General features: G+C 44.4%; 2 protein-coding genes across 2 annotated transcripts in view; one reads left to right on the top strand and one right to left on the bottom strand.

The window, feature by feature from the left end:
- STX6 (syntaxin 6) overlaps window positions 1-23,928 on the bottom strand; it is a 590,646-nt gene that overhangs the window by 520,424 nt on the left and 46,294 nt on the right. The window lies entirely within an intron of this gene.
- Window positions 1-23,928, top strand: part of KIAA1614 (KIAA1614 ortholog) — a 40,814-nt gene that overhangs the window by 7,258 nt on the left and 9,628 nt on the right. Inside the window, exons 4-8 of the mRNA XM_063134444.1 lie at window positions 3,413-3,556; window positions 7,041-8,713; window positions 12,432-12,618; window positions 20,537-20,804; window positions 22,427-22,554. Coding sequence (XP_062990514.1) covers window positions 3,413-3,556; window positions 7,041-8,713; window positions 12,432-12,618; window positions 20,537-20,804; window positions 22,427-22,554 — 2,400 coding nt within the window. The remainder of the gene's footprint in view (window positions 1-3,412; window positions 3,557-7,040; window positions 8,714-12,431; window positions 12,619-20,536; window positions 20,805-22,426; window positions 22,555-23,928) is intronic.

Consider the following 23,928-nt stretch of genomic DNA (forward strand, 5'->3'; position numbering starts at 1 on the left):
GCAATCCTATTCATGTTTAGGCAGAAAAACGTCCTGCAACTCTCAACATTCCTCAGCCAACCCCAACCCCAAGTGTGTTAACTTGACAGTAAACCCGTAGTCAATAGAAATTGTATCAGTTTCCACTTAGTTGTTTTCTCAGTCCATGCACTTTTGAGTGTTCAAGGCCCTTCACGTACATTCTCGTAATCCTTAAAACACCCTTGTAAGGCAGGTTGTTGTTATTCCTATAATGCAGCTGTGGAGGATTGAGGCTGGGAGATGGTGGTTTGCTGAAGGCCACTGAATTTGGTTTATGGCTGAAGTGATATTTGAACTAGGGAATGCCTAGCTCATAGCAACTACACTGCACTGCACTACACCAACACTAATGAGAATAAGCAATTCTGTAAATTGGACAGTTGCATGTTTATCATTCAGGAGACAAGTTGCTTGGATTTCAGAAATCTCTGCATTTATTATATACTTTTATTTCTATCTATCCCACATTCAAGGATACAAATTCTTCCAAGACAACTTACAAATAAAAGCAAATAATCAGTTAATATCAACACATAAAATCTAATCAGGGTCCTTCCCACAGGGAAAGGTGGTGGTAACCAGCCAACCCTGTGGAAGGAGGGGACAGTCTAGCAGGAATAGGCCTCTGCTGATGTCTTTGCCTACCTTTTTCTCTTCCCTGGAATCCTTCCTGTAGAACGAAGTCTCCTGAAACTCTTGACTTGGGACTCAGTGTTAATTCTGAAGGGTAGAGTAGCCTTTGATGATTTAGGCAAGCCTTGTCATAAGCATTTCTACACCAGGGAAAATCCCACAACTTTACAGCAGATTTTGGCTTCCGTTTCCATCCAATGATCACAACGTACTCTCTTTACACACACTTCCCGTCCCCCCTCCCTTTTTTCTCCTTTAACCAGGAGTTCTATATGTTTCATTTATACAGCCACAAGAAGGCACTGTAATCTGCTGCTTCTTAAAACGCGATTTCCTCTTTTCATTCTGAAACGGAAAGGGGCTCTTTTTGTTACGAGTTTTTTTCTGTTTCAAATTAAGCCGTGAAAATCCTTCCAAAGTACGAGAGAGGCACAGGATGTTTACAACGTCATGTAACTGACCTGGAAACTCCCTTGAGTAGCTAGTCACGAGTGTGCTATAAATCCCTCGTTTAGAGAAGCCCATAGTCTAGTCTGATTTGGCTGTTCATTGCTGCATTAGAGTGCCCCACACAGGTGCTTGCATTTGTTGCTGGGTGAGATATAGCTTTCAATGTTGAGTTTATTAAGGAATTTGCATTTATCTGGATAAGGTTTGTTTGTGGGAAGAAAGGGCTCCCTCTCCCTGTCCCCGTCTCCTAGGAGGCACAAAGAGGAGCTGCTGGATGCATTTAGTGCTCCATTGTAGCTTCTTGGGCCAATTTGGAGGTTCCTACTTGGGCAAAATGTCTGAGGGATTTTGAAGGAAACACAGTTTCTCAGGGGGCTTCTGCACATATTTGGGGGAAATGCATGTCTGTTAAACAGCAGTCAGGTTCATTGTGTTTTCCATTCTGAAAAACCTTGCAATAGCCAGATGTGTGCATATCAATAGCCTCGTGTGTAATGCAAGATGTGCAGGCTTCCCTGAAAGAGTTAAGCTTATGCCATCTGAAGTGATGCTCTGAGCTGATTAAAATAATCATGAAGATTATGGTTAGGGCCAATAGGGAAGGTCTGACTCGAGCATGTTGATGCACTGAGTGGGGGTGGATAGGAAGGAAAAACCAGGGCACATGACACAGTGAAAACTGAAGGATGATGAACAGGAATCAGTAGTGAAAGACGTTGAGAATGGATAAAGGAAACCATCAAAAGACAATGTTTAGGGCACCAGCAGCTTCTGGATGTATTAGGAACAAGTGAAGGGATTTGATTTGAACCAGACTTAGCATAAGAAGGTGGCATCAATAAATCCAGTACAGAAGCCTGGCTGGTATAGTAACTAAAGTCCCTTACTTGCAGTGCAATCCTAAGCCTGTTTACTCAGAAATAAAAGTCATTAAATGAGACTTAGTCCCTAGTAAGTGTTCATAGGACTGCACTGTTAGTGATTGGAGTTCAAATGCCTGCTCAGCCATGGAACTCACTGGTGGATCTTCAGTCAGTCACTGTCTCTCTGCTTAACCTACCATATGATGCGGTTGTGAGGATAAAATGGAAACAATCACCGGTGTGACATTCTGAGCTTCTTGGGGGAACAACATAATACAAATTTAGATATATGAGAGAGCGGGAGAACACAAACACGAATCCATGATGGCATTAGTCAATATTTATTGGAAATCCTAACTAAATTAAAACGTAGGTTTTTCTGGGGAATAACTTTAAAACAAAACAAAAAGCCTGTCTAGTCTTGTTGAGAGTGCAATTTCTTGTTTGTGGAGTACAACAGAAGAACCTTGTCCTCAAAATTCCAATAAATACTGGCTTCTGCCATTTTTTGTTTGTTTATGCTTTGAAGCTGAGGCTGTATATGGGTGATATGTCTTTGAAAATGGAGAGGCAATATTGTAGGGTACTTGTTGTCAACTCTGCAGACATTTGCTTTTTCTCTCTCTTTCCATTATCTGTGATAAAACCAATTTTTAAGGTTTATTTGGTGATTCAAGATATACTTTGAAAATGAGTGCTCTGTCCACTCAGCCTATGTTTGACTGTTCTGGCCACCTATCGTGATGTCTGTGATATCATATATGCCACTTTTGTAAACCGCCCAGAGAGCTTCAGCTATGGGGCAGTATATAAATTTAATAAATAAATAAATAAATAAAATAAATAACACACACCTTCCCCACCAATAGGTCTTTTAAAAGGGGGGGGCAGCAGTGTTAGGAAATATTTCCTATACATCTTATTGATAGATGTTGCTAAACCTTTTTCTTTTCTTTTTTTACTTTGAACACTGTATAGTCTTCCATTCCAGACCTAGAGTCCCCCGTCCCATTTTCTTTCTATGATGTACGACCGCTTAGGGTCATCAGCAGGCAGTTTTGAAGCTGCTACCAAGTGCACCCCTTTACTTTCTCTCATAAGTGAACGGCTGCCTGAGTCTTTGGTTTATCGATTTCAGTCGCCTGCCTTAAACATTTGGGCCTCCCTGTAGATTTTCTTGCTGTTCACATCCCCAGCCTGTTTGATCAGGGGTGTGCCTAGAAGCCACTTTTTTATATCCACCTTGCCAACGGCCGGTCAGTTTCATCATGGCCTAGAAAGGTGCCACCTGGTGTCAACTCAGGCTGCTGCAGGACCCCATGCCCATCCTCTGTGAGCATGTTGTCTCCACCCTACGCAGCCGTCGTCACTGTTAAACCACTCTTAATCCTTGTTATTTTTTTCCCTAATCCTGGGCTCCTTGCCCCCTGCTGCCTTGCTTGCAGGGCCTTTGTTCCCAACCAGGAGCTAGAGCTGAGCCCCAGGCATGAACAGGCCAAGCACCTGCTGCAAAGAGCTCGTATGAAGGCCAGGACGAATCCCCTCCGAGCCAGCCATAACATCTTACCTACTACACCCCAGGAAAGGAGGTAAGAGCAAGAATTTACCTTGCTTTCAGGAGGACTCGGCCTGGGAGAAGAGGGTAGGAAAGAAGGACCTATGTTATATTTTCAGTGTGTGGTACTCAATCCGAGCTTGTGTTTTCCTTCCGTAAACAATGTTTTCTTGTTCTTCTCCTTTGTAAACCGCTTGTCCCTTTTCTCACAACTATCCACATGCATGTTCCTCCCACCACCAAATATGATATATTCCAAATAAGTTTATTTGTTGTATAGATTGAATACATTTGTAGCGAATTCTGCTAGTCATTCCTCGTAGACTTGCCTTATTTCATGTTACCAAGCTATCCGTCTAAAGGTATTGGTATCTAGGAAAAAATATAGGCTAAACGAATAGAGTCCCCAGGAATTACCGTATGTATGTGTGTTGATTCAGAACCAAGAAAATGATGTACATGGGGCACGGTGGGATGGTGGAGTTAAACCATAACCACGTAATGGAGTAAAATGTTAGAATGAATTAACTATAATGTGTGACTGACACTTTTCATAATAAGAGTCAGAAAAAATATATGATTACACTGCTATGGCCATCTTAGGTGTGAGTGAGTATGTGTGTGTGTGTGTGTGTGTGTGTGTGTGTGTGTGTGTGTGTGTTTTAAAAAATGTGGTACATTCCTGGATCTTATAGGAAACTGACTTTCTCAGTGCTATACTATTTATTATTTTATTTATTTATTTAAAGCGTTTTTATAGCGCCGCCTCACCATTTCTGGCATCGAGGCGCTTTACAATAAAAACAATTCCATTAAAACCCTCAACCCACATTAAGACTATTCCATTAAAACCCTTGAACTCTATGAACTCCTTGTTTTAATGCTAAACATACTATTGTATTTATCTTCTCTTGTATATTGGAGGAGGATATTACACTCTCTCCAACGCCCAACAAACGCATTCTTTCTCCCTTATGCCAAACATACGGACAGCTTATGCAAAGTTATTGAATCTGTAGGATTATGTTGATTGACTTTCCATTTCATGAAAACAAGAGAGGCACCAGCTTCCAGGTCTTGGCTTCCAAGCACACTTGTGATTTTTGCAAACTAGTATCAAATGTCATCCTTACAGTCAAACCAAATTTATAAAATCAATACTTTACCAACACAATGTATCTTGTCTGATGCACACTGCTGCTCTGTAATCCTCCTTTCCCCCTGCTTTCTGGAGGAAAAGAAAGTATAAATTGTACAGGTACTCAAGTCCCCATGGAAATTATTACCTGGATGTCAGGTTCAAATGTGGCCGCCTGACGGAAAGCTTTTGGATATGCGCTCCTGTTACATAAATGCAGAGGCTTGAGAGCAAAGGCTTTTCCTGAACAGTAGCATGAATCAGCCTCAGCTCTTGTGTTTTAAATCTCTGCACTGCTGCGAGTTTTTACTCTGGTTGCACTTTCATATTGTAGTTTTAAGCTATTATAATTTATATTAGATTTTATACTATATTTTGTGATTTTAATTTTTGTGAACTGCTCAAAGAGCTCCAGCTATTGGGCAATATAGAAAATAAATAAATAAATGGGAACATAGGATTATAGAAAGCTGCTTTATACTGAGCCAAACCGTTGGTCCAGTAGTGCTGACATTGACTGGGTTCAGACAATATGCTACTGTACACTCGTGTGAACCCAGTCAGTGGGACTGTGCACACAACGTGCTAAACCACACTCAGTGGTTGAGTGTGAATTGTTGTTGAACTGTGGGTTCTTGTTGAACTGTAGGTTGTTTATTGAACTGTGGATTAGCATGTTGTCTAAACCCAGGACATTTTCCATGGGCTGACTTGTCAACCATGTAGTGTGGCTTATTTTTCTCGAACAAGTCACCTTGAGAACCCATGGTTTGTTATTGGGATGTTAACAAGCCACACTGCATGGTTAACAAGCTACTCTGTGGAAAATATCCTGGATTCAAACAACACGCTAACCAATGGTTCAGCAACAACCCACACTCAACCACTGAATGTAGGTCAGGTTGGATTGTTCAGGGTGGTTAACAAGCCACCCTGTGGGAAATCTCCTAGTTCAAACAACACGCTAACCCACAGTTCAACAAACAACCCAAAGCTCAACAACACTCAACCATCCAGTGTGGAAGCAGCCCCACTGATTGGCAGTGGCTCTCCAGAGTTTCAGGCGGGAGTTTTCCCAGCCCTAGAGATGCCAGGAATCAAACCTAGGACTTTCTGAATGCAAAGCATGCGCTCTACCACTGATTGGTTCCTCCCCTATTGGTGAATATCACCTCTCCCCACTTCCCTCCAGTGGGAGCCTCTACTGGATCTCACTCCCTTTTGTGAATGGAAGGGGCTTCTTCTGTTTCTGGAAGGGACACTCTGGAACCAACCTGTTATTAAAAAAGTCACCACAACAAATGCTTTTAAAATGCATTCCTTTTTAACAATCCAACTTTGATTCTATCCAAATGCAGGCCTGTGGGCTTTGGTGAATTACTTCTCCTCCAGTGCTAAGTTGAAAAAAACACCCCAGTTATATTTATTCATCTCAACATTTATTTTTTTGCTAAGTCCAGATAATGGACTTTTTCTGTCAGTATCCACCAGAGACCAGTTCTTTTTGCTTCATACTTCCAGACTTTAGTACGGCCTATTTAACAGAACTATCTAATTGCTTGGGCAGTTGCTGTGCATATGTTATGAGTATTGTTAGAGCTGCATTATCCAGTCCCATATTATCCTTGGTTTTATAAGTATAAATCCATCTTGCTGATTTGCTAGCAGGTGCTGTTCAGTCTTGAGCCTCTGAAGCCATTGGCTTGCAGAGCAGAAGGTCCTTGGTCAGTCCTAAGCAATTCTTTGGATCTTGTCCTTATTCAGAACACATCCATTACCTCTACGTAACCCTTTGTACTACTTCCTTCTGTCTTAAAGATGCAGCAGCAGAGAGTATCAGCGCTAAATGATGTGCTAAATGCCTGATACCGAGTTGGTGTGATGAATCCACAGACAATCAGGATGCATGCTACCCAACTGAGTGGTTCTTGGCAGTCAAGCTTAGGTAGAGAAATGATGATGATGATGATGATGATAATGATAATAATAATAATAATTTATTTGTTACCCGCCTCTCCCTCTGGATCGAGGCGGGGTACAACACAAATGCCATAAAATACATATAATTGATTAAATAATTTAAAACTAATACATTACTAAAAGCAGCACAGTATTAAAAGGCATCTTAAAATTCAACTGGGTAGGCCTGCCAGAAGAGATCAGTCTTTATAGCTTTCTTAAAATCTGGAAGACTGTTAAGTTGACGAATCTTTCCCGGCAAGTCATTCCATAAGTAACATCCAAGACCTGGCTTCTTGTTAGGTTACAACTGGGGCCCAAGTGGTGCCCTCTGTCCAGAGTTTGAAGATCGGTGAAGTGGGGGCCCAGGATGATTAGCTTAACCAAGTCCACAGTTTCTCTCAATTGTTTTGCTTCTCAGGGATGCTTGTGGGATCTCTGCTGCAGCTGGAAAGAACTTTGCTCTAAAGGATGGCGACTCACATGTCAGTGGAAACCTGAGCGACTCGTCTAGTGGGGAATCCAGCTGTGGGCAGCAGAGGAAGCGAGGGCCATCCCCATCCCGGGTGCGTTTTGAGGATGAATCTGCACGGGATGCCGAGGTCCGCTACTTGGAGCGCCTGCAGCAGCGTCAAAAGCGAGTCTTGAATTCGGTTCTCTTGTCGCTGGAGCGGGGCGCATTGGCTTCCAAACCGGATCTTTCAAATTATATCAATGGTGACCTCCAGCACAAAGAGAATGGCATCAACAAAGCTGCCTGGGAACAGCCGAGTGCTGGGCAGGCAGCAAGAGCACTGAGAAGGGAAAGAGCCTCTGAGAAGGGAAAGGCTCTGGTGGTCAGTGAAGCAGGGAAGTGTAGTGCCTGTGGGTCTTACGTCAGCAATTTGGCAGCTACTTGGAACCCAGACATGGGAGTAAACCAAACTGGGAATGATATGCATCAGACCTGTAACGTCCCTCGAGAAGGCCATGCCAATGGAAACCAGCTCACTGTGTCCCAGGAGGACTCACGAAAAAGGACGCTGGGTCCCAAAGGAACTCCTCTGTGGATCCTTCCATCTCGGCAGCGTGTTTACACAGAACGCATCAAGGAGACTTATATCGGCGAAGTGACTTGTATAGATGATGTGGACTCTGCGTTGGACAGCACCACCGACACATCAGACAGTTACAGGACTGACAGCGAAGAAGCTGGTGCCGGTAGTCGGCAGTCAGTGGCCAAAAGCCACTGGCATGGTGGGGCTGGTCCTTCGGAGAGGGAAACCAAGAACAGGAAGACTGAGGGGGAGAGGCACCAGGCAAATAGCAGCTGCCATACCAACGGAGAGGAAGCCTGGGATAACGTGCCTAGCATTAGCAGAGTGGAAATTGGATCAAGTGCTAATGATGCAAACAACAGCAACTTGAAGGGAGGCTCTAAGCGAAGAGGTCAGGTGACCCAAATGGCCCCCAACAAGGCAGAAGCCTTTCCCGGAGGCAACCAGCCTATAGATCTCTACCAGCTGGTCAAGAAAGGCAAGACCCAAGAACACACAAAGGTGCTCAAATCCTCATCCACAGTCTACTCTCCGCAGTTGCCTTCCCATCTGGTCCTTGACAGTGTAACAGATTCTGTGATTAGGAAGCCAGTGGAGAACTCCCATCACACTCACAGGCCGACCAACAACGTAAGTCAAATTAAGCAGGTAAAAGACCCTTCTCATCAGCTAACTAAGCAGATAGCTGCCACGTACAACCTCGTGAATCGAATACCTGCGCCTCCCGCCACTGGAAAAGCCCATTCCTCCCCTATGCCTTATAGGAGGGCTGTTTTGACAGGTAACTACAAGCTGACTGACCAGGATCCTGGGCAGGAGGACCAAGCCAATGAACTCTCAGTTTATTCAGCCTCCCCGAATAGTTTCCAACATGTCTGTGCGTGTGAGCTGGAGGAGCAGAGCAGCCTGCAGAGTCCAAAAATGCTCTCTAAGCGGCAGCTGCTGGCTTTGTCTACCAATAATTGCAATAATACACATGCCACGGGCCAGCCCCAAACCCCAGTGACGAGCAGAGAGGAACAGCTGCAGGACAGTCAGAAGACAGGGGGAAGTCAAGGTAAGAGATGTGTCAACCTTGGAGGGCATCAAGGGAGGCTCTCCAGCAAAACACGTCCAAATTTTGTGCTCCAGCTATGCTGTGCAAGTAAGACTGGCGCAGTCAGATCCACCTAACTTGCATGAATTTGCTGATTTCCCCTGTTTGAGTCAGAACATGAGCACCAAGTTTTTGCACATTTTTTTAATTATTCTTTTAAGGGTAGCTTTGAGGTGACAGGAGAGGAGCGGTGACTGTGTGAGGGGGTAAGCAAGGCTGGACAAGCGAAGGGGTTGGGAGAAGATTGGAGGATTAGTGAACAGGATGCAAAAAGCCATCACACACACACACACACCCCCGAACATTTCATTATTTATTTATTTTATTTATTACATTTCTCTACTGCCCAATAGCCAAAGGTCTCTAACACAAGAAGATCTCTGTAGGATCATACCAGTGGTCCCATCTATTAAAGCGTTCTGTCCAAGCAGCTGTCTTTCGGAACCCACAAGTAGGACATGAGTGCAAATCGGTCCTCCCGCTCTTTATTTATTTATTTATTTATTTATTGCATTTTTATACCGCCCAATAGCAGAAGCTCTCTGGGTGGTTCACAAAAAAACCGCCCAGAGGCAGTTCCCAGCAGCTGGTATACAGAAGCAAACTGCCTTTGATAACCTTCCAGACTAGTAGCCATTGATAGTCCTATCGTCCATGAATTTATCCAACCCCCTTTCGAAGCCATCCAAATTGGTAGCCGTCATTACATCTTGGTACAGGAAATCCCATATTTTAACCATGAGCTTTGTACGCACTAAAATAAACAAATAAAATAGTATCTTTCTACAAAAAGTATTTTTTGTGGAAAGATGCTGCCTCTGGGTTTTCAAATTAACTGCTTCAGCCACCAGGGCTAGAAACCTATTTGGGGGTAGGATTGTTGAGAGTCAAGATGCTGTCCCAAACTGCACACCTGTGGGATCATGAAAGATGATCAGTTTTGTCTTGTCAGAAAATACAAATTAATATTTATTTCAATACTGCAATACAGGTCCTAAAACCAAGCAATAAAACTAATTGCCATTATAAAATACCTTCAGAGGAGGTATGATTTCTTTAAAATGAAGAGGTGTCAACAACCCTATTTATTTATTTATTTAAACATTTCTTAGCTGCCTCTAAGGGCAAAAGCCCTCCCAAGGCAACTTACAACCATAAAACTGTATAAACATTAAAAGCAGTAAAAGCACAAACAGTAATCAGTTAAAAACAATAAAAGCTGACAGTAAAAACTAACAATAAAACCAACAAGGGCACTAGCAGCAAAACAGTATTCATTTATGAGAAGGCCATAGAAAATAGAATGTTTTTAAGTCCTTAAAAGCCTGTAAGGAAGGTGCGTGGCGGACCACCAGTGGGAGTTCATTCCACAGGTGTGGGGCCACTGCTGAGAAGGCCCTCTCCCTTGTGGAGACCCTCCTAATTTCTCTGATTGGCGGGCAGGTGAAAAGGGCCTCTCTTTTTGATCTTAAAGTGTGGGCAGGCTGATATGGGTGAACAAGCTTCAGGTAGCTTGTTCACCATCCACATGTGATGATGAGTCTGTTGTCCCTGCATATCCCTATTGCCATCCCTTAGCGGGGGGGGGCATTTGTTGTGGGCTGAACATCTGCAGTGAGGGAGCCTTTTCAACTCAAGTAGGCTGCCTACTCAGTTTAGAATCCTAGAATACAGGGCTCTAAATTTTAGAAGACCAGGATTCTATTTGAGTAGAATAGGCTCCCCACTGTACATGTTCAGCCCCCAAAACATGGGGGGCGGGCCCTGCAGGAACAGCAAAGGGGATGTATAGGAGGGGAAAGGGCAGTGGGTTCGTCCCTGCTCTTTCCCTTGTGCATTTGGGATGCCTAAACAGGACTATTAAGCATCTGGGTTTCCTGGGTTCAAATGGAAAGTTAGTAGATCTTAAATTTTTTTAAGATAAAGGTTTCTTAAAATTGGCGACGGCGGGGGTCGGGTCTTTTCCAGGCTTTAAGGTCAGTTGTACATGATATATCTTAGACCAAACTTGACAAGCTAGATTCCACGCGAGGGGGGCTAATCCCCCACATCTTGACTCAGGATGGCTTTGCTTGTTCTTTCCTAGCCTTTCCAGAGAATTCCAGAAAATCCTTGGGTCGAAAAAGCTTTCACTAGTGCTTGTTCTTTCCAAGTAATTCCCTGCAGCTGTTTTTGCTCCACCAAAGGAGATAAATGAGCTCTATTCAGTGGGAGAGAGGGCTTGGGAGAGATGTATCCACCGCCTGAGCAGCTTCTTTGTGTCCCATAGAGTGACTAGAGCTTTGGCATCATCAGCCTGACAGCCACAGCCAAATTGCACACATTGAGTTTTTCTACACGAGGCATTATTATGCACATGTCATTGCTTATTCACAGTTGTTTAAGGGATTTTTAGATGGCATCGTGGCCCTCCAGTTTCACTTCTGTTTAAGAGCTTTTCTACATGAGCACTTATACTTGCAGTTTTTTATGTGTTCTCTAGACAACATTGTGATGCTCCAGTTTCACTTCTGTTTTTAAACAGCGCTTTTCCATGAGTTTTTTTTAGAGCAAGGAAAATGCGGTATTATTTGTGAAAGCAAAAGAAAATGCTTTTTTCACTTGTGTAATTGAGGTAATCTGCTATACCACAGTTCCATCTAGAAGTTATGTAGCAGAAAAGTAGGAAAGGAAACCTCTTTGTAGTGCTCAGATCTCAATTCTATGATGAAACCAAAAGTAGATACAGTGGATTACCAGCCTTGTGTCGAAAATCCCTAAGAGCACTTTCTCAGGGGATTTTAGAATGTGAAAAAATGGAGTATTATTTCTGAAAGCACAAGAAAATATATTTTCCTATTTGTGTAATTGTATTATTCTGCTACAGCACCCTACAACCTAGAAATTATGTAGCAGAAAAGCAGGAAAGGAAAAGCTCTTTGTTTAAATCTTGGATCTCAATTCTGCAACCAAAAATAGATACAATGGATTAACAGCTTCATGTAGAAAAGCTCGGTAGTTGCACGCTGCCTGCTTATGTAGTTTGCATATTGCTTTTAAGGGTGTGGTAGTTGCCAAACTTCAGTGATGTGCATGCCTTAGAAAAATCTTGACACAGAGGATCTAGAGATTATGAATGTTGGGAATTAAAATTTAAAAAAAAACCTTAACATTGACTTTTGACGTTTCTGATTCTTATTATTTTTACTACACCGCTTTCAGCCTATTTCTGGCATTTTCTACAAATGGAAAGGCCAGAAATTTGCCTTTAAAAGTTAAGGGCATATTTATGCTAATGACAAGCCATTTTAGTAGTTATTCTATCTCCAGAGAGAATTCTGGGAATTGTAGAGGTTTTTGGCAGCGGGAGAGTGAATCAAGGGATGTTTTAAACATAAATAAATCTCAGCACCCTCAGCAAACTACAGGCCTTTCGCATGCTTTGGGGAACCCATGGCAGTTTAAGCTGATATAAAACTAAGTATGTACGGGTAAGATATACCCTTAGATTCTCGAAACTGGGCCCCTCTAGTGTACAGGGCAGCATGGGATGTGAGATAAGAGATTGATCTTTGATATAGGCTTCACACATAAAAAGAATGTGTGCTATGCTGCTGAGTCCTGTCACACTAGCTGAAGGTGCAAGCCCACCCCAAGGGTCTTCTAAGAGCAGCAAATGGAAGTGTCTGTGTTGTTGCAGTAGGTCCATCAACCTCAGCGTGTGGTGTCCCCCCTGTTACTCCCAATAACACCAGTTCCACGGCTGTTAGTCTCTCCCTGACAAGTGAGGAGACCGACGTCACCATCTCTGATCAGTCATCCAGCAGGGAAACTCCAACAACAGAGGCACGGAAGACCAAGCCAGTTCAAGCAAGCGCAATCCAACGGTGAGTGAGCATGCTGTACATTGTCAGGAAGTGATGGCAGGGCGGGGTGTTGTTGTTGTCACGAAGCAAGGGCTGGCCGTGAGATCAGATCTCTTTTTTTCTCAAGTCAGAACCATAGGGAATTGTTGAGGGCTGCCTCTTGGTTGTGGAATTTCCCTTCCGCTGGAAACTAGCCAAAACTCAAGTAAGACCATTCTTCAAATTGGTTTTTGGTGGCCAGGAATATATTAAGATGAGTTTTAATCAATGTAGTAATTTATAGTGTGGGGGTTGTTTGTTTGTCCTTCCTTGATAGAAGGAATTCTATTCCCTTCCTTGGGATAGAATTAATAAAATGAAATAAACAGCCATAATCCTTGGGGCCCTAAAGTGACTTGGGCCAACGCGAGAGTATTATAGACTCCATCCCTGAATTGTCAGATTTATCAAATAATAATGTAAGCCTCCAACGTTTATACGTAGAGAGACATAAGGAAAATGTTCAGGAAGTATTCTAACAAAATGAACTTAAAGTAAGAACTTAAAGCTAAATCCAGCATCCTGGCTAATAAATGTAAAAGCAATGTGATGTTAAATGCATTTGTATTAATGAAATAAAGTTTAACAGTATGTTTATTTAAGCATTTTAGACTGCATGTGCAGTTTGTTGTTTTTTGCTGTTTCATCTCTTGTTTGCCTCGTGGCTACTGGGTAGAGTTGTCAGATCATGTCATAAAGTATGCTGGTATCCTATCAGAGCCTGTGAGGACCAAGCTCAGAAGAGGTCCTGAGGTTGGGCCCAGTGTATTGGAATGGGGTCCTAGAGACAAATCCTAGTGCAAAGGCTGTCTAGTCACCTAAGGTATACAGCAGAGGTGGGCATGTTGTGATCTTCCAGATGTTTTGGCCTACAAACCCCATGATCCTTCGCCACTGCCTAACCTGGCTAGAGCTGTAACTCCTCATTCTTCTGCACATGGTAGGGATTTCCTACCATGTGCAGCTGAAGTTGGGCTACAAAGCATCCACTAGAGGGTGCTGTTCCATTCAAGGCTATGAGGTGGGGAAGTTTTCAGTTATAGACCATGTGTTCACCCCTCTCTGACCATGTAATGCAGCCCATTACAACTGTGCAAGAAAATCAGGAAGCAAAGCCCTGGTAAGGCAACACAATTTCCCTTTAATCTAAACCCCTTAATCTGAACCTCTAGCTTAAGGCAGCTTCCTAGGTTTGTATTTTTGCCACGTTTGACTCTTTCCACTGCATGGTGCTGGCTCCCAGTGTTGTGTCTGTGCATACCAGGAAATGCAGCAGCAGAGGCTGTAAAACAGGGGATAGCTCTTCCTGTTTGTTAGGACCATACAGTTCATACGGTGTCTCTGTTTTGGGCCACCATCTCCTTCCTGTTTTTGCTGCAGCCTGTCCTTCACCCAAATGCGGCTGGGTCTGCAGGTCTCCCCGCAGGTGCCTTTGGCTCTCTCAGCCCTGGCTTGTTGTGGCTCCTGCTGTCAGCAAGCAGAGCCTAGTTGAGGCCGCCAGCTGGCTCTGAACCAAGGTGGCCTTCCTGCTCCTTTTGCTTCCCCACTCCCCCTGAAATCCGCCTTGACCTGCTTCTCTCTTCCTGGCAAAATCCTCAGTCATCTTACCCAGGGATTATTCCTACAAAGCTCTAATGGCACACTGTTGTTTTCTTCAATATAAGAGTTTTAAATGTCCAATTCCATAGCTCAGGCAGCCACATTTTAGAAAATATCAACTATGCGCCCAACCTCATAAGTAAAATAACTTGACCAGATGCAAACTCCATTCAGCATTGCTTGAAACATGTTAGTTTGAACCAGTGCAACCCTGGCGATGTTACTGCAAAATAGGGCCATAGTAGATCATCGCCAAGGAAGGAGAGAAGACTTTCATGGGCTATTCCTGAGGTAGGAAGGGTAAGAGAGTTAGCATTGAATGTGATAAGCAACAATGGAACAGGGAAAGCCAAGCAAAGTCCATCATCTGGTCTCAGAATTTTTAGTGGAAGTTTTCTTGTACAGAAAGATCACAAAATCTGATGTGCACTTATCCAAGAGTAAGCACTATTGAACATAGTGGTGGCGTTCAGGTGGGATCTATTTTTTAAAAAAGATACCAACATTCCATCACACCCTTGTGTGACCAAGCAACAGAGCCTGGAATGGGACGAGGAATATGAAGGAGGGTTTCCTTATGCCAAAAAGGCGGAGTTTGCTTTTCTGTGGCTGGGGACGCTAAGGACAGGGATAAGAGTGAGCAACCCTCACCCCAGGGGTGCCTCCTAGTGTATCCCTTTACCAGGGCCGCGCCTTAGGCAAAGTGAGCTACTGTCACCCCACCCCACCCCCCAAAAATGCCAACTTTGATTTTTAAGGACAGATGTTTCCTGGAAAAAATAAGAAGCACAAAACTTGAAACTGCTAAATTTATTTTAAAGTGCAAGAAATACGTCATGCCAATTATAGCAAACAAATTGGAAAGGAACGTCTATGGGTCTAAAATGCATTATTTAATAGGAATATCACCTCCAAATCATCCTCCCCCACTCACACACTCAGCATCACTCACTCCAAACAAACACACGCATGAATACACGCATTCACTCAAAGACCCCATGCACCCCATTCAGCCATACATTCTCTCTCTCTCTCTTTCTCTCTCTCTCTCTCTTCCGGGCGCGTTCCAGAAGTCCAAACGTGGAGCTGCCCCACCCCCACCCCAGTGTCCCTGGCTTCGCTTCGGCTGGGTGGGCGTAGGGCGCCATCTTGCCTACCCAGGCCCAGCTGAATCCTCGGGCTGGGCGTCTCACAGCCAATGTGTGTGAGTGCTGCGCTGTGCCCGGCGCCCCTCTTAGCTTGGCGCTCTAGGCAGCCGCCTGAGTGGCCTCTATGGTAGCACCGGCCCTGCCCTTTACTTTATCCTGCATAAATGACAGCCATTCACTCTCAGTTTGGGGTGGGGAGCAGGGGAGACTAAACTTCTGCCCCTTAGAGACACTCTGGCACCAGGTGGCATGCCCTTGCTGACAGAAAGCCTTGCATGAAGGGTGGGTTATAAGTCTGTGAAATAAATATTGGGTGGGGCGGGGGTAAGAGCCATCCTTACCCACACTCTCAAAAAGATTGTCGTCTTGCTAGTATATTAGATTAATCACCAATTCTGAAAATTCTCTTAACTCTTGAACGCCCAAGGTTCTGCCACTCTGGTGCACCATGCCAAGAACGCCCATGGCAGGGGCATGCAGGTGAAGGAATGGAGCACTGCAGATAGGTTGACTCCATTTTCATTGGGACAAAGTAAATGAATGAATACCTTTATTGAATGAGTCTTCCGACCATTTCAAAAAAATCACATAATCATTAAGAACAAACAGACATTAATTAAAATGTGTGATTAAAAATTATAAAACAATATACAGTTTGTATATGATATATTATATATGACGGACAGTTAATAAGACCCCTTGTATATTACAACATTTGATTAAAAACTATTAATTAATCCATTTTAATTCATCCATTTTAAGGAGGCGCAGGGGCACAAGAAACATTGAATGGGAAGTCATGTTACCTCCCTGCCGTGGATCCTGTGGTTAACAGGTCTGACAGGGGATAATGCCCCCACCCCAATGGTTTCTGTGATTGCGACTACTGTATTTCTTTGATTCTAAGACGCACTTTCCCCCCCATATAAACATCTCTAAAAACGGGGCGTGTCTTAGAATCGCGGGTGTGTCTTAGGGGTTTTTTTTCCTGTTGGTGGTACTGAAATTAGTGTGCGTCTTACAATCGATGGCGTCTTACAATCGAAGAAATACGGTAATCCCCTTTCTCCATAAAAGAATCTGGTGGTGTACTATTTGCTCCATTGGCTTGTATGGAAAAGTGGGGAAGTGTCTGCATTTGGAAGAGCCATAGATGGGGTCACAATTGTAGCTTGGAACTCCGCTTTACAGTTTATTGATATGGTGTTGTGCCCCGCTCTCTCTGTCTCTCCTCAAAATCCACCTTTTCCACGAAGCCTAAGTATATAATGCTGCTGGTGATGATGCCTTATTACTCTTTCTTTTCACTTTCTTCTCCCCTCTCCTTCCCTCCCTCTACTGTCAAACTGATTGTAAGCTCCTTGAGGTGGACTCCTGACGCCTTTGATTATGTAACCCTGTAAAGCTTCTCGCATATTTATGGTGCTATATGAATAATAATGTTCTGCGGCCACAATGAAAGGCCAGTTTGAAAACCCCTGCTGTATCTCACCAGCGCTCACCACAGTGCAGGTGAGCGTGCCAAACCTTCCGATCCCAATGTATATTTCATGCTACTTTTAAATGAAATTAGTCCCAGCAGGATAGAGACTGCGCCTACACAGACCTCTTTCATGAAAGGTTCTGTGTACAACCTGGAAATTATTAAAGTTTTGCATAATCGCCTTTCTTAGTCCCTTCTGATCTTAATCACGAGGGAAGTCTGACAAGATTATCCAGCCAAGTAAGGATGGCTGGTTAGTTTTGAAACGTAGAAACGTTTCATATACAATATGTTTGCTGTCTTTGAGTTCTCAAGTTTCCCTATGAAGCCGACTAAAGGGGAGATCAACCGTATTTTAAATGGTCTGCGCTGCATCTCATGTTACTTTTGTAACGATACCAGTGCCGCTCACAAGGCACATATTTCCATGTTTAGAAATAAAGTATGTGTAATGTGAGCAAGGCAATACACAAAACTGGTTCAAAGAAAACTTCCTGACTGTTAGAGCAGTACGACAATGGAATCAGTTACTTAGGGAGGTTGTGGGCTCTCCCACACTAGAGGCCTTCAAGAGGCAGCTGGACAAGCATCTGTCAGGGATGCTTTAGGGTGGATTCCTGCATTGAGCAGGGGGTTGGACTCGATGGCCTTATAGGCCCCTTCCAACTCTGCTGTTCTATGATTCTATGAAAAAGACCTTCTCATCAATCCCCTTAATGCCATGTTTTATTAAGTTTATTTCATGTTAAACATTTTATCTCACTAGGCACATCACGCATCTCTAACCCTTGGGGGACTTCTGGATTGGATACGAGGGCCAATCTATATGTGATGTTTATTGCCTGTAAGCAATTAATGTAAATGTTTTTATTTTGTATTTAAATCTAAATAGCTGTAGTGGAAGCAAGCAGGATTAAGACCATTGTAGGGTGACCATATGAAAAGGAGGGCAGGGCTCCTGTGTCTTTCACAGTTGTATAGAGAAGGATATTTCAGCAGGTGTTATTTGTATGCATGCAGCACCTGGTGAAATTCCCTCTTCATCACAACAGTTAAAGCTGCAGGAGCCCTGCCCTCTTTTGTATCTAGTCAAGAGGGCAAGGCTCCTGCAGCTTTAACTGTTGTGATGAAGAGGGAATTTCACCAAGTGCTGCATACATACAAATGACACCTGCTAAAATTCGCTTCTCTATGCAACTGTTAAAGAGCCCTGTCCTCATTTTCATATGGTCACCCTTCTCATTGGTGCCAGTGACATGACATCAGATTCATACTGCTAGGACTCTGTTGCACAACCTAAGATCATCAGCTGTTCAGCTGAGAAAAAAGGCTCTTCCTTCCGCACAGGCCAGTGTTACCCTTGCTGCTGTTTCTCCATATACTCCAAGCTCCCTTGATTGTCTGGTGTTAGCTTGGTGATGGGGTCTTGATGGAAGCCAAACTTGGAGACAGACAATAATGGGATTTTTAAAAGGGGATTGAAGGTGGTAATAAAGAAGGATCACTCTGATGGTGTGTACACCTCCCACGCTTTCACCTTTGGTAAACAGTTTTTTTGCAGGATGTTTTTGGTTTTTAAGGGGCCTGCAAAACTCCTTTGACCAGAGGCAGCAGTTGAACAAAACAAAAGTGTGTGTACACCCTGGGAAACATGTCCCTAGTATACAACCTTCAACTCTTCTTTAAGTTCTAAACTCTCTCTCTCTCTCTCTCTCTCTCTCTCTCTCTCTCTCTCTCTCTCTCTCTCTCTCTCTGTCACACACACACACACACACACACACACACACACACACACACACACACACACGTTTGTGTGTGTAACTATAGCCAGATGGTGCTCTTTTTAAGTTAAAGTCACTTGAGGGTGCCAGTATTAGCAGAGAAGCAGTTACTAGGGGTGAGGGAGTTAACTCTTCTCCTGCCATTTCCCTGCTCCAAGTGGAACAAGTACTTTAAATGCAGAGGTGGAGAGAGGAAAGCTGTTTCAGAGGGAGAAATATTTGTAAGCAGGGAAAGGGTTAATATCTCATTCGCAACCCCTCCCCCTTCCTCTCAGCTAATGCAGCTTTTTAGGCATGAACTGACCATTCTGTTTCCTTTACACCCTCCCTCGTACATATTATTATTATTATTATTATTATTAGTAGTAGTAGTAGTAGTAGTATCCCGCCTTTTGCCCAATATTGAGAAATTATGGTCAGGTTTCAATTTGTGTGCTGGCAAAAAGCATGTAGTCTGAGAGCCTCGGAGATGCTGCGCTCCAAGATTTCCAAAGAAGAGGTGTTGTCTGTGTAGGGAATTTCAGGCTGAGTGCCCACTTGGACGAAGGCAGCCTGGAGCAACATTCACCTGAACTGAGGGTTCCCCTGCTACAGAGCAGAGGTTGCCACTCGGATTGAAAGAAATATGTGCCTCAGAGGCAATGTACTCATTCATAAAAAAAAGTAGACTCCTTTGGGGTTTTTTAAAGATTGGGGGGGGGCACTTGAACCGGGGGCACCATTTCAAGTTTTAGTGGAGGTGGCAGGGGGAAGAAGCCATGTTACAAAGGCCTGTATTTGGATATATTCAAGATGAAGTTTGGAGACGAGGGGAGCAGGGTGTATAAGAGCACTTGTTGTAGTTATTGAGTGTCTCTACATTAAAGAAAAAACCACACCCTTACCATTTTTTTTTCTTCTGGGGTCTTTCCACATTGACTCTGGCTCCTTCAGATGGTGACCAATGGTGACCGTATGCTTTGTAATTGAAAACTTCCCCTCTTGGCAATGCTCCATAAAGTTAAATGAAACATCATCATCTCGTGGCCCGCAATATTTTTAAATAGTATGTCATCTTTGATCTTTTTAAAAGTGAGATTACTGGGGGAAGGTGTGGGAGACGTCTTTGAGGTTGATGGCGAGGGCCTGCAGACTTCCATGAGTGGCCAATCATAAGCATGCAATAAACTGCTCATATAGAGAAGCTCATTCGTTTTCATGAGAAGCATATAAACTTAGCAAAGTTATCAACAGTCTCTTCACACTTATTTTTTCTGCAAAGGAGGTTATCCTTTTGGCATGCAGACCTAATTCATTGTTCCCTTTTTAACAATAGTCGCTCAGTCTGTAGAAGCAGTGGCTTGGCCACAAATATAGGTGCTCTCACAGATGTCGGAAATACTGATGGGATGGAAGGTTGACTGCATCCCGTGCCTTCCTTATGTGATACCTTTGTCTTAGAGATGGAATTCCCCACCTGCCTGCAGTCTGAAATGGTTTAATCCTCCCAACCATGGCGAAAGATCGATCACACGCAGCCTGGACTTCTGAGTTTCATTGGCTATGATTCTTCATGGCATCACTCTGCCCGTGGCATCTCTCTAGAGAAAACACTTTATACTGTGTATTACCAAATAGAGTGGAAAGCCTGTTCAGTTTTGGACCAGAAGTGCCAAAAAGGTGGCGATGGTGTATGACTCAAGTGCCCTTTTTTACCCCTGTGGTCCCAACAGGACTGTGCCATTGGATTGGCTAATGTGTAGATTGGCTCTTATGCCAGTTTGCTTTGTGACTTTATTCTTCAGGCCTTCCCTCATTTAGTTCTCTCATTTGGGTATTATGATCTGGCAAATGAACCTGGGAATGGTCTTGCCTTGTAAATGTCTTGATGGGCTTCCTTTGCCTTTCAGCAAACTCTTAGAAATTTATCCGGAGCCAAAGAAAAAGCAGTCTGCCAAGAAAGGGGGTTCCTCCTCCTCCTCCACCTCAGGGCTAAAGAAATTCTTCACCACCCTGAGCCAGAGCACCAAGCAGAGGCTGGGCAGGTTCCGATGCTACAGCATGGAGCAGATCTGTGCCCCTGAGTCAGGAGCTGCAATGCCAACTAAGGAACCAGGCCCAGGCACGACCAGTTCACCCAAAATGAAGAAAGCGCCTTCCCTGCAGTCCTTGAGGCTGGTGAGTCCAAAGGGTGTATCTATTAGATGCTGTAAATCTGGGATGTCAGAATGAAACCAGGCAGCAAGAACCTAGCTTGGCATATGAAGGGCAATGATTTTCAAACAGTCTTTCAGGGAAACATAGGTTCCTCTGGGATAATATTGTTCAAACATACACTTTTTGAACCCACTTAACTTTTACTATATATTTTTATGTAGTGCTAGTATGTAATGCTAGAACAACCTATCTTAATGTTAGTATAACCCAGTCTGTGACCCAATAGTGGGTTCCATCCCTCCAGGTGAAGGCCAGCATTTTAGGTCACACTCTCAGTTCCCATGAGGCAATGATGAAGCCCAACAATCCTGGCTGGTGCCCCAGATAAACTGAACATGCACCCTAGAATGTGCCCCAGAACCTTCAGCAAGACAAGGCTGTGGTTGTGTAGAAGATGAGACATACAGGAATTTCTTAGTAGATCAGTCAATGTGGAAAGGAATTACCGTAAGTAGGAAGTTTGAAAGCATAAGAACAGGTATAAAAATATCAGATGAATCCCATGTTACAATCCTTATGTAAAACAATATCAAGCCTTCCAGCCACCCTGCTAATAGAACAATTATCAAAAATGTGAGAGCTTGGGACTTGAGCTTGCATTGGTTTGTTTTAGCATTGGCCTGGGGTAAACAACCCAACATTTACCTTGTGGCCCTCGTGTGGCCCTCCCCCATGCCATGTGTGACCCACCAGCCTGCGGTGCCCTGTGTACCTTTCCAGGCAGCCCAGCTGATCAACACTCCTAGCAGCATTGGAACATCAATTCCAGTTGAGATCATGGCTGGGGGAGGCTTTAGCCTCTCCGTCCCACAGTGCCTCTAAAGTGGGTGGGATCACTGCTTTACCAACGATGGTAGCAGGGAAGTACTGCCCCTGACAAGGGTCACAGGATCGCCAAAGCTCCCGGGATCACTGGATCATCCCCCCACGGAAGGACTGCAGCCACCATAATACCATGCCTGTAAGTCCCATCGGAGTTGGTACAGAACTACCAGAATCAACAGTATTGGAAGCTGTTGAGAGGTGAAGAAGAACCCCATCCAACCACCAGAACAACCAAGGCTGTTTCTGTTCCCAGACCAGGCTGGAAACCAGAGTGGAATGGGAACATTCAGAGACCAGTGTACCTTACTGGTTTTCACTTGCCCTGCACACCTAAGGGACCACCACTGTATTCCACTGCAATGACCATGGCTGACTGGAAGTGGCCACTTAACTTCCCTGGCTGCTTCCTAAGTCTGTAGAGAGCAAGGACTTACAAGTGTTTGCATTTAGTGGCTCCACTCCAGTTTTAGCAGGGGGGTTGCCCCTGTGCTATCACACAATGGCTGGCGTTAAAGCTGGTATTTAGTGTTTAAATCAGATTTAGCCTGCTATTTCATGCTTTGGTTGTGTTGTGCCAGTAAGGTTACTCCTGCGTCCCCAGGTTGTGGGTGGGTGAAAAATCTACAATTCTTAAAACTCAAGTCCAGAAGGTTCACACCCACCCACCCACACACCCCTTCTCTTTACCCAAACATACCTGCTGCAGGTGGTCTCTTCAAGCCTTGCCCTGACTTGCAGTGCTTCCGTTCTCCCACTAGGTGTCGCCTTCCTGCCAACCAAGAAAAGCCTCTTCTGTTCAAAATCTGTGTTCTCTACTGGGCAAGACTGACCGGTCCAGCCTCTATCGGCTGGGTGAACCAAAGGATGATGAGGCTGCTACTAACAGGTGAAGACCAGAAAGATGAGAGTGGCTCTCTCTGGGCCATCCTTGTTTTTGTCACTACTTTTTTCTGAAATACTGCATGTTAACAGATTATGTTATGTCTGAGTCCTGCAGGGTCTGGGATGGTGTATTATAATTTATAGGTGATTCACACTTTCCCTGTAAATGGTGCAATGGTGTAAATGGCGAAATGCATATGTGATGCTACTAATGTGTATGGGAATATTAGAATTTGAGTGCCTGCCTGGCTTTTTCTGCAATAAACCCGGAAGAGGAGACCCTAATCCACAAATTATGTAGTCGGGTTTTCCGCATTTGAGGAAATCACAGGGGTCAGCACACTCAAGAGTGCGACGGATGAGCCTCACCCTGGGAAAACCTCCTTCGTGATCACCGTTTCTGTATATAGTGTGGGGACACTCAGACATTTTGAATGCACTATGCACTATGTAGAGATGGTTGGATCAGCCAGCTTTCTGTTTGTGACATTCTCGCATGCGTCGCACATGAATCTGCACAAACTTCACGTTTGCTTGGTTGGAAAGTGTGAAACCTGGTGGACAGCTAAATTCCCAAGCGCACTTTGCTCTGAGAATGGCAAATTAGGGGTTGAACTGGCTAAATTTCTGATTTAGCGATTCTGGCAACAATTCTGACATTTTTGTTGTTGTTAAAAGCCTAGGAGGATGGGGTGGGGAGAATTTTGATACATGGGGTGGCAATATATGTACCAGAGGTAAGAAGTGATGTCCTAGGCCAGATCTACACGTTGTTGCGAAGGCGCTTCCGTGCGCCTTTTTTAAAGATGTAACCTAAAAGAAGCGCCTCTTTCTTTACTGTGTGTACTGTGAGCTAGGCAGCGCCGCCTGCGGAAGAATCTCTACCCCATTCAAAGACGCTGCTCTGCTCTGGCCGCTTCCCCCTCGCGTGTTCTGCCATTCAAATAATTCCCCCTCCCACCCGGCGGCTCTTCTGGCGCGTCCCGGCAGCGGCGGCTCCTCCTGCAAAACACTTTTCTCCCTCGGCGTGTTTGTATTTGTGTTTGCATGCGCATGTGCGAGCACACACCGAAGAGAGTCCCGGGGAGATGACACCGCGGGGGAGAGCGAGAGGCAGGAGCTGAACTTGTCCGCCGCGCGCCCGCAAACGCAAATACAAACACACCGAGGGAGAAAAGTGTTTTCCAGGAGGAGCCGCCGCCACCGGGACGCGCCAGAAGAGCCTCCGGGTGGGAGGGGGGATTATTCGAATGGAAGAACACGCGAGGGGGAAGCGGCCAGAGCAGCGTCTTTGAATGGGGTAGAGATTCTTCCACAGGCGGCACTGCCTAGCTCACAGTACACACAGTAAAGAAAGAGGTGCTTCTTTTAGGTTACA

This window comes from Elgaria multicarinata, chromosome 1 (assembly GCF_023053635.1).
Source record: "Elgaria multicarinata webbii isolate HBS135686 ecotype San Diego chromosome 1, rElgMul1.1.pri, whole genome shotgun sequence".
NCBI classification, from domain to species: Eukaryota; Metazoa; Chordata; class Lepidosauria; order Squamata; family Anguidae; genus Elgaria; species Elgaria multicarinata.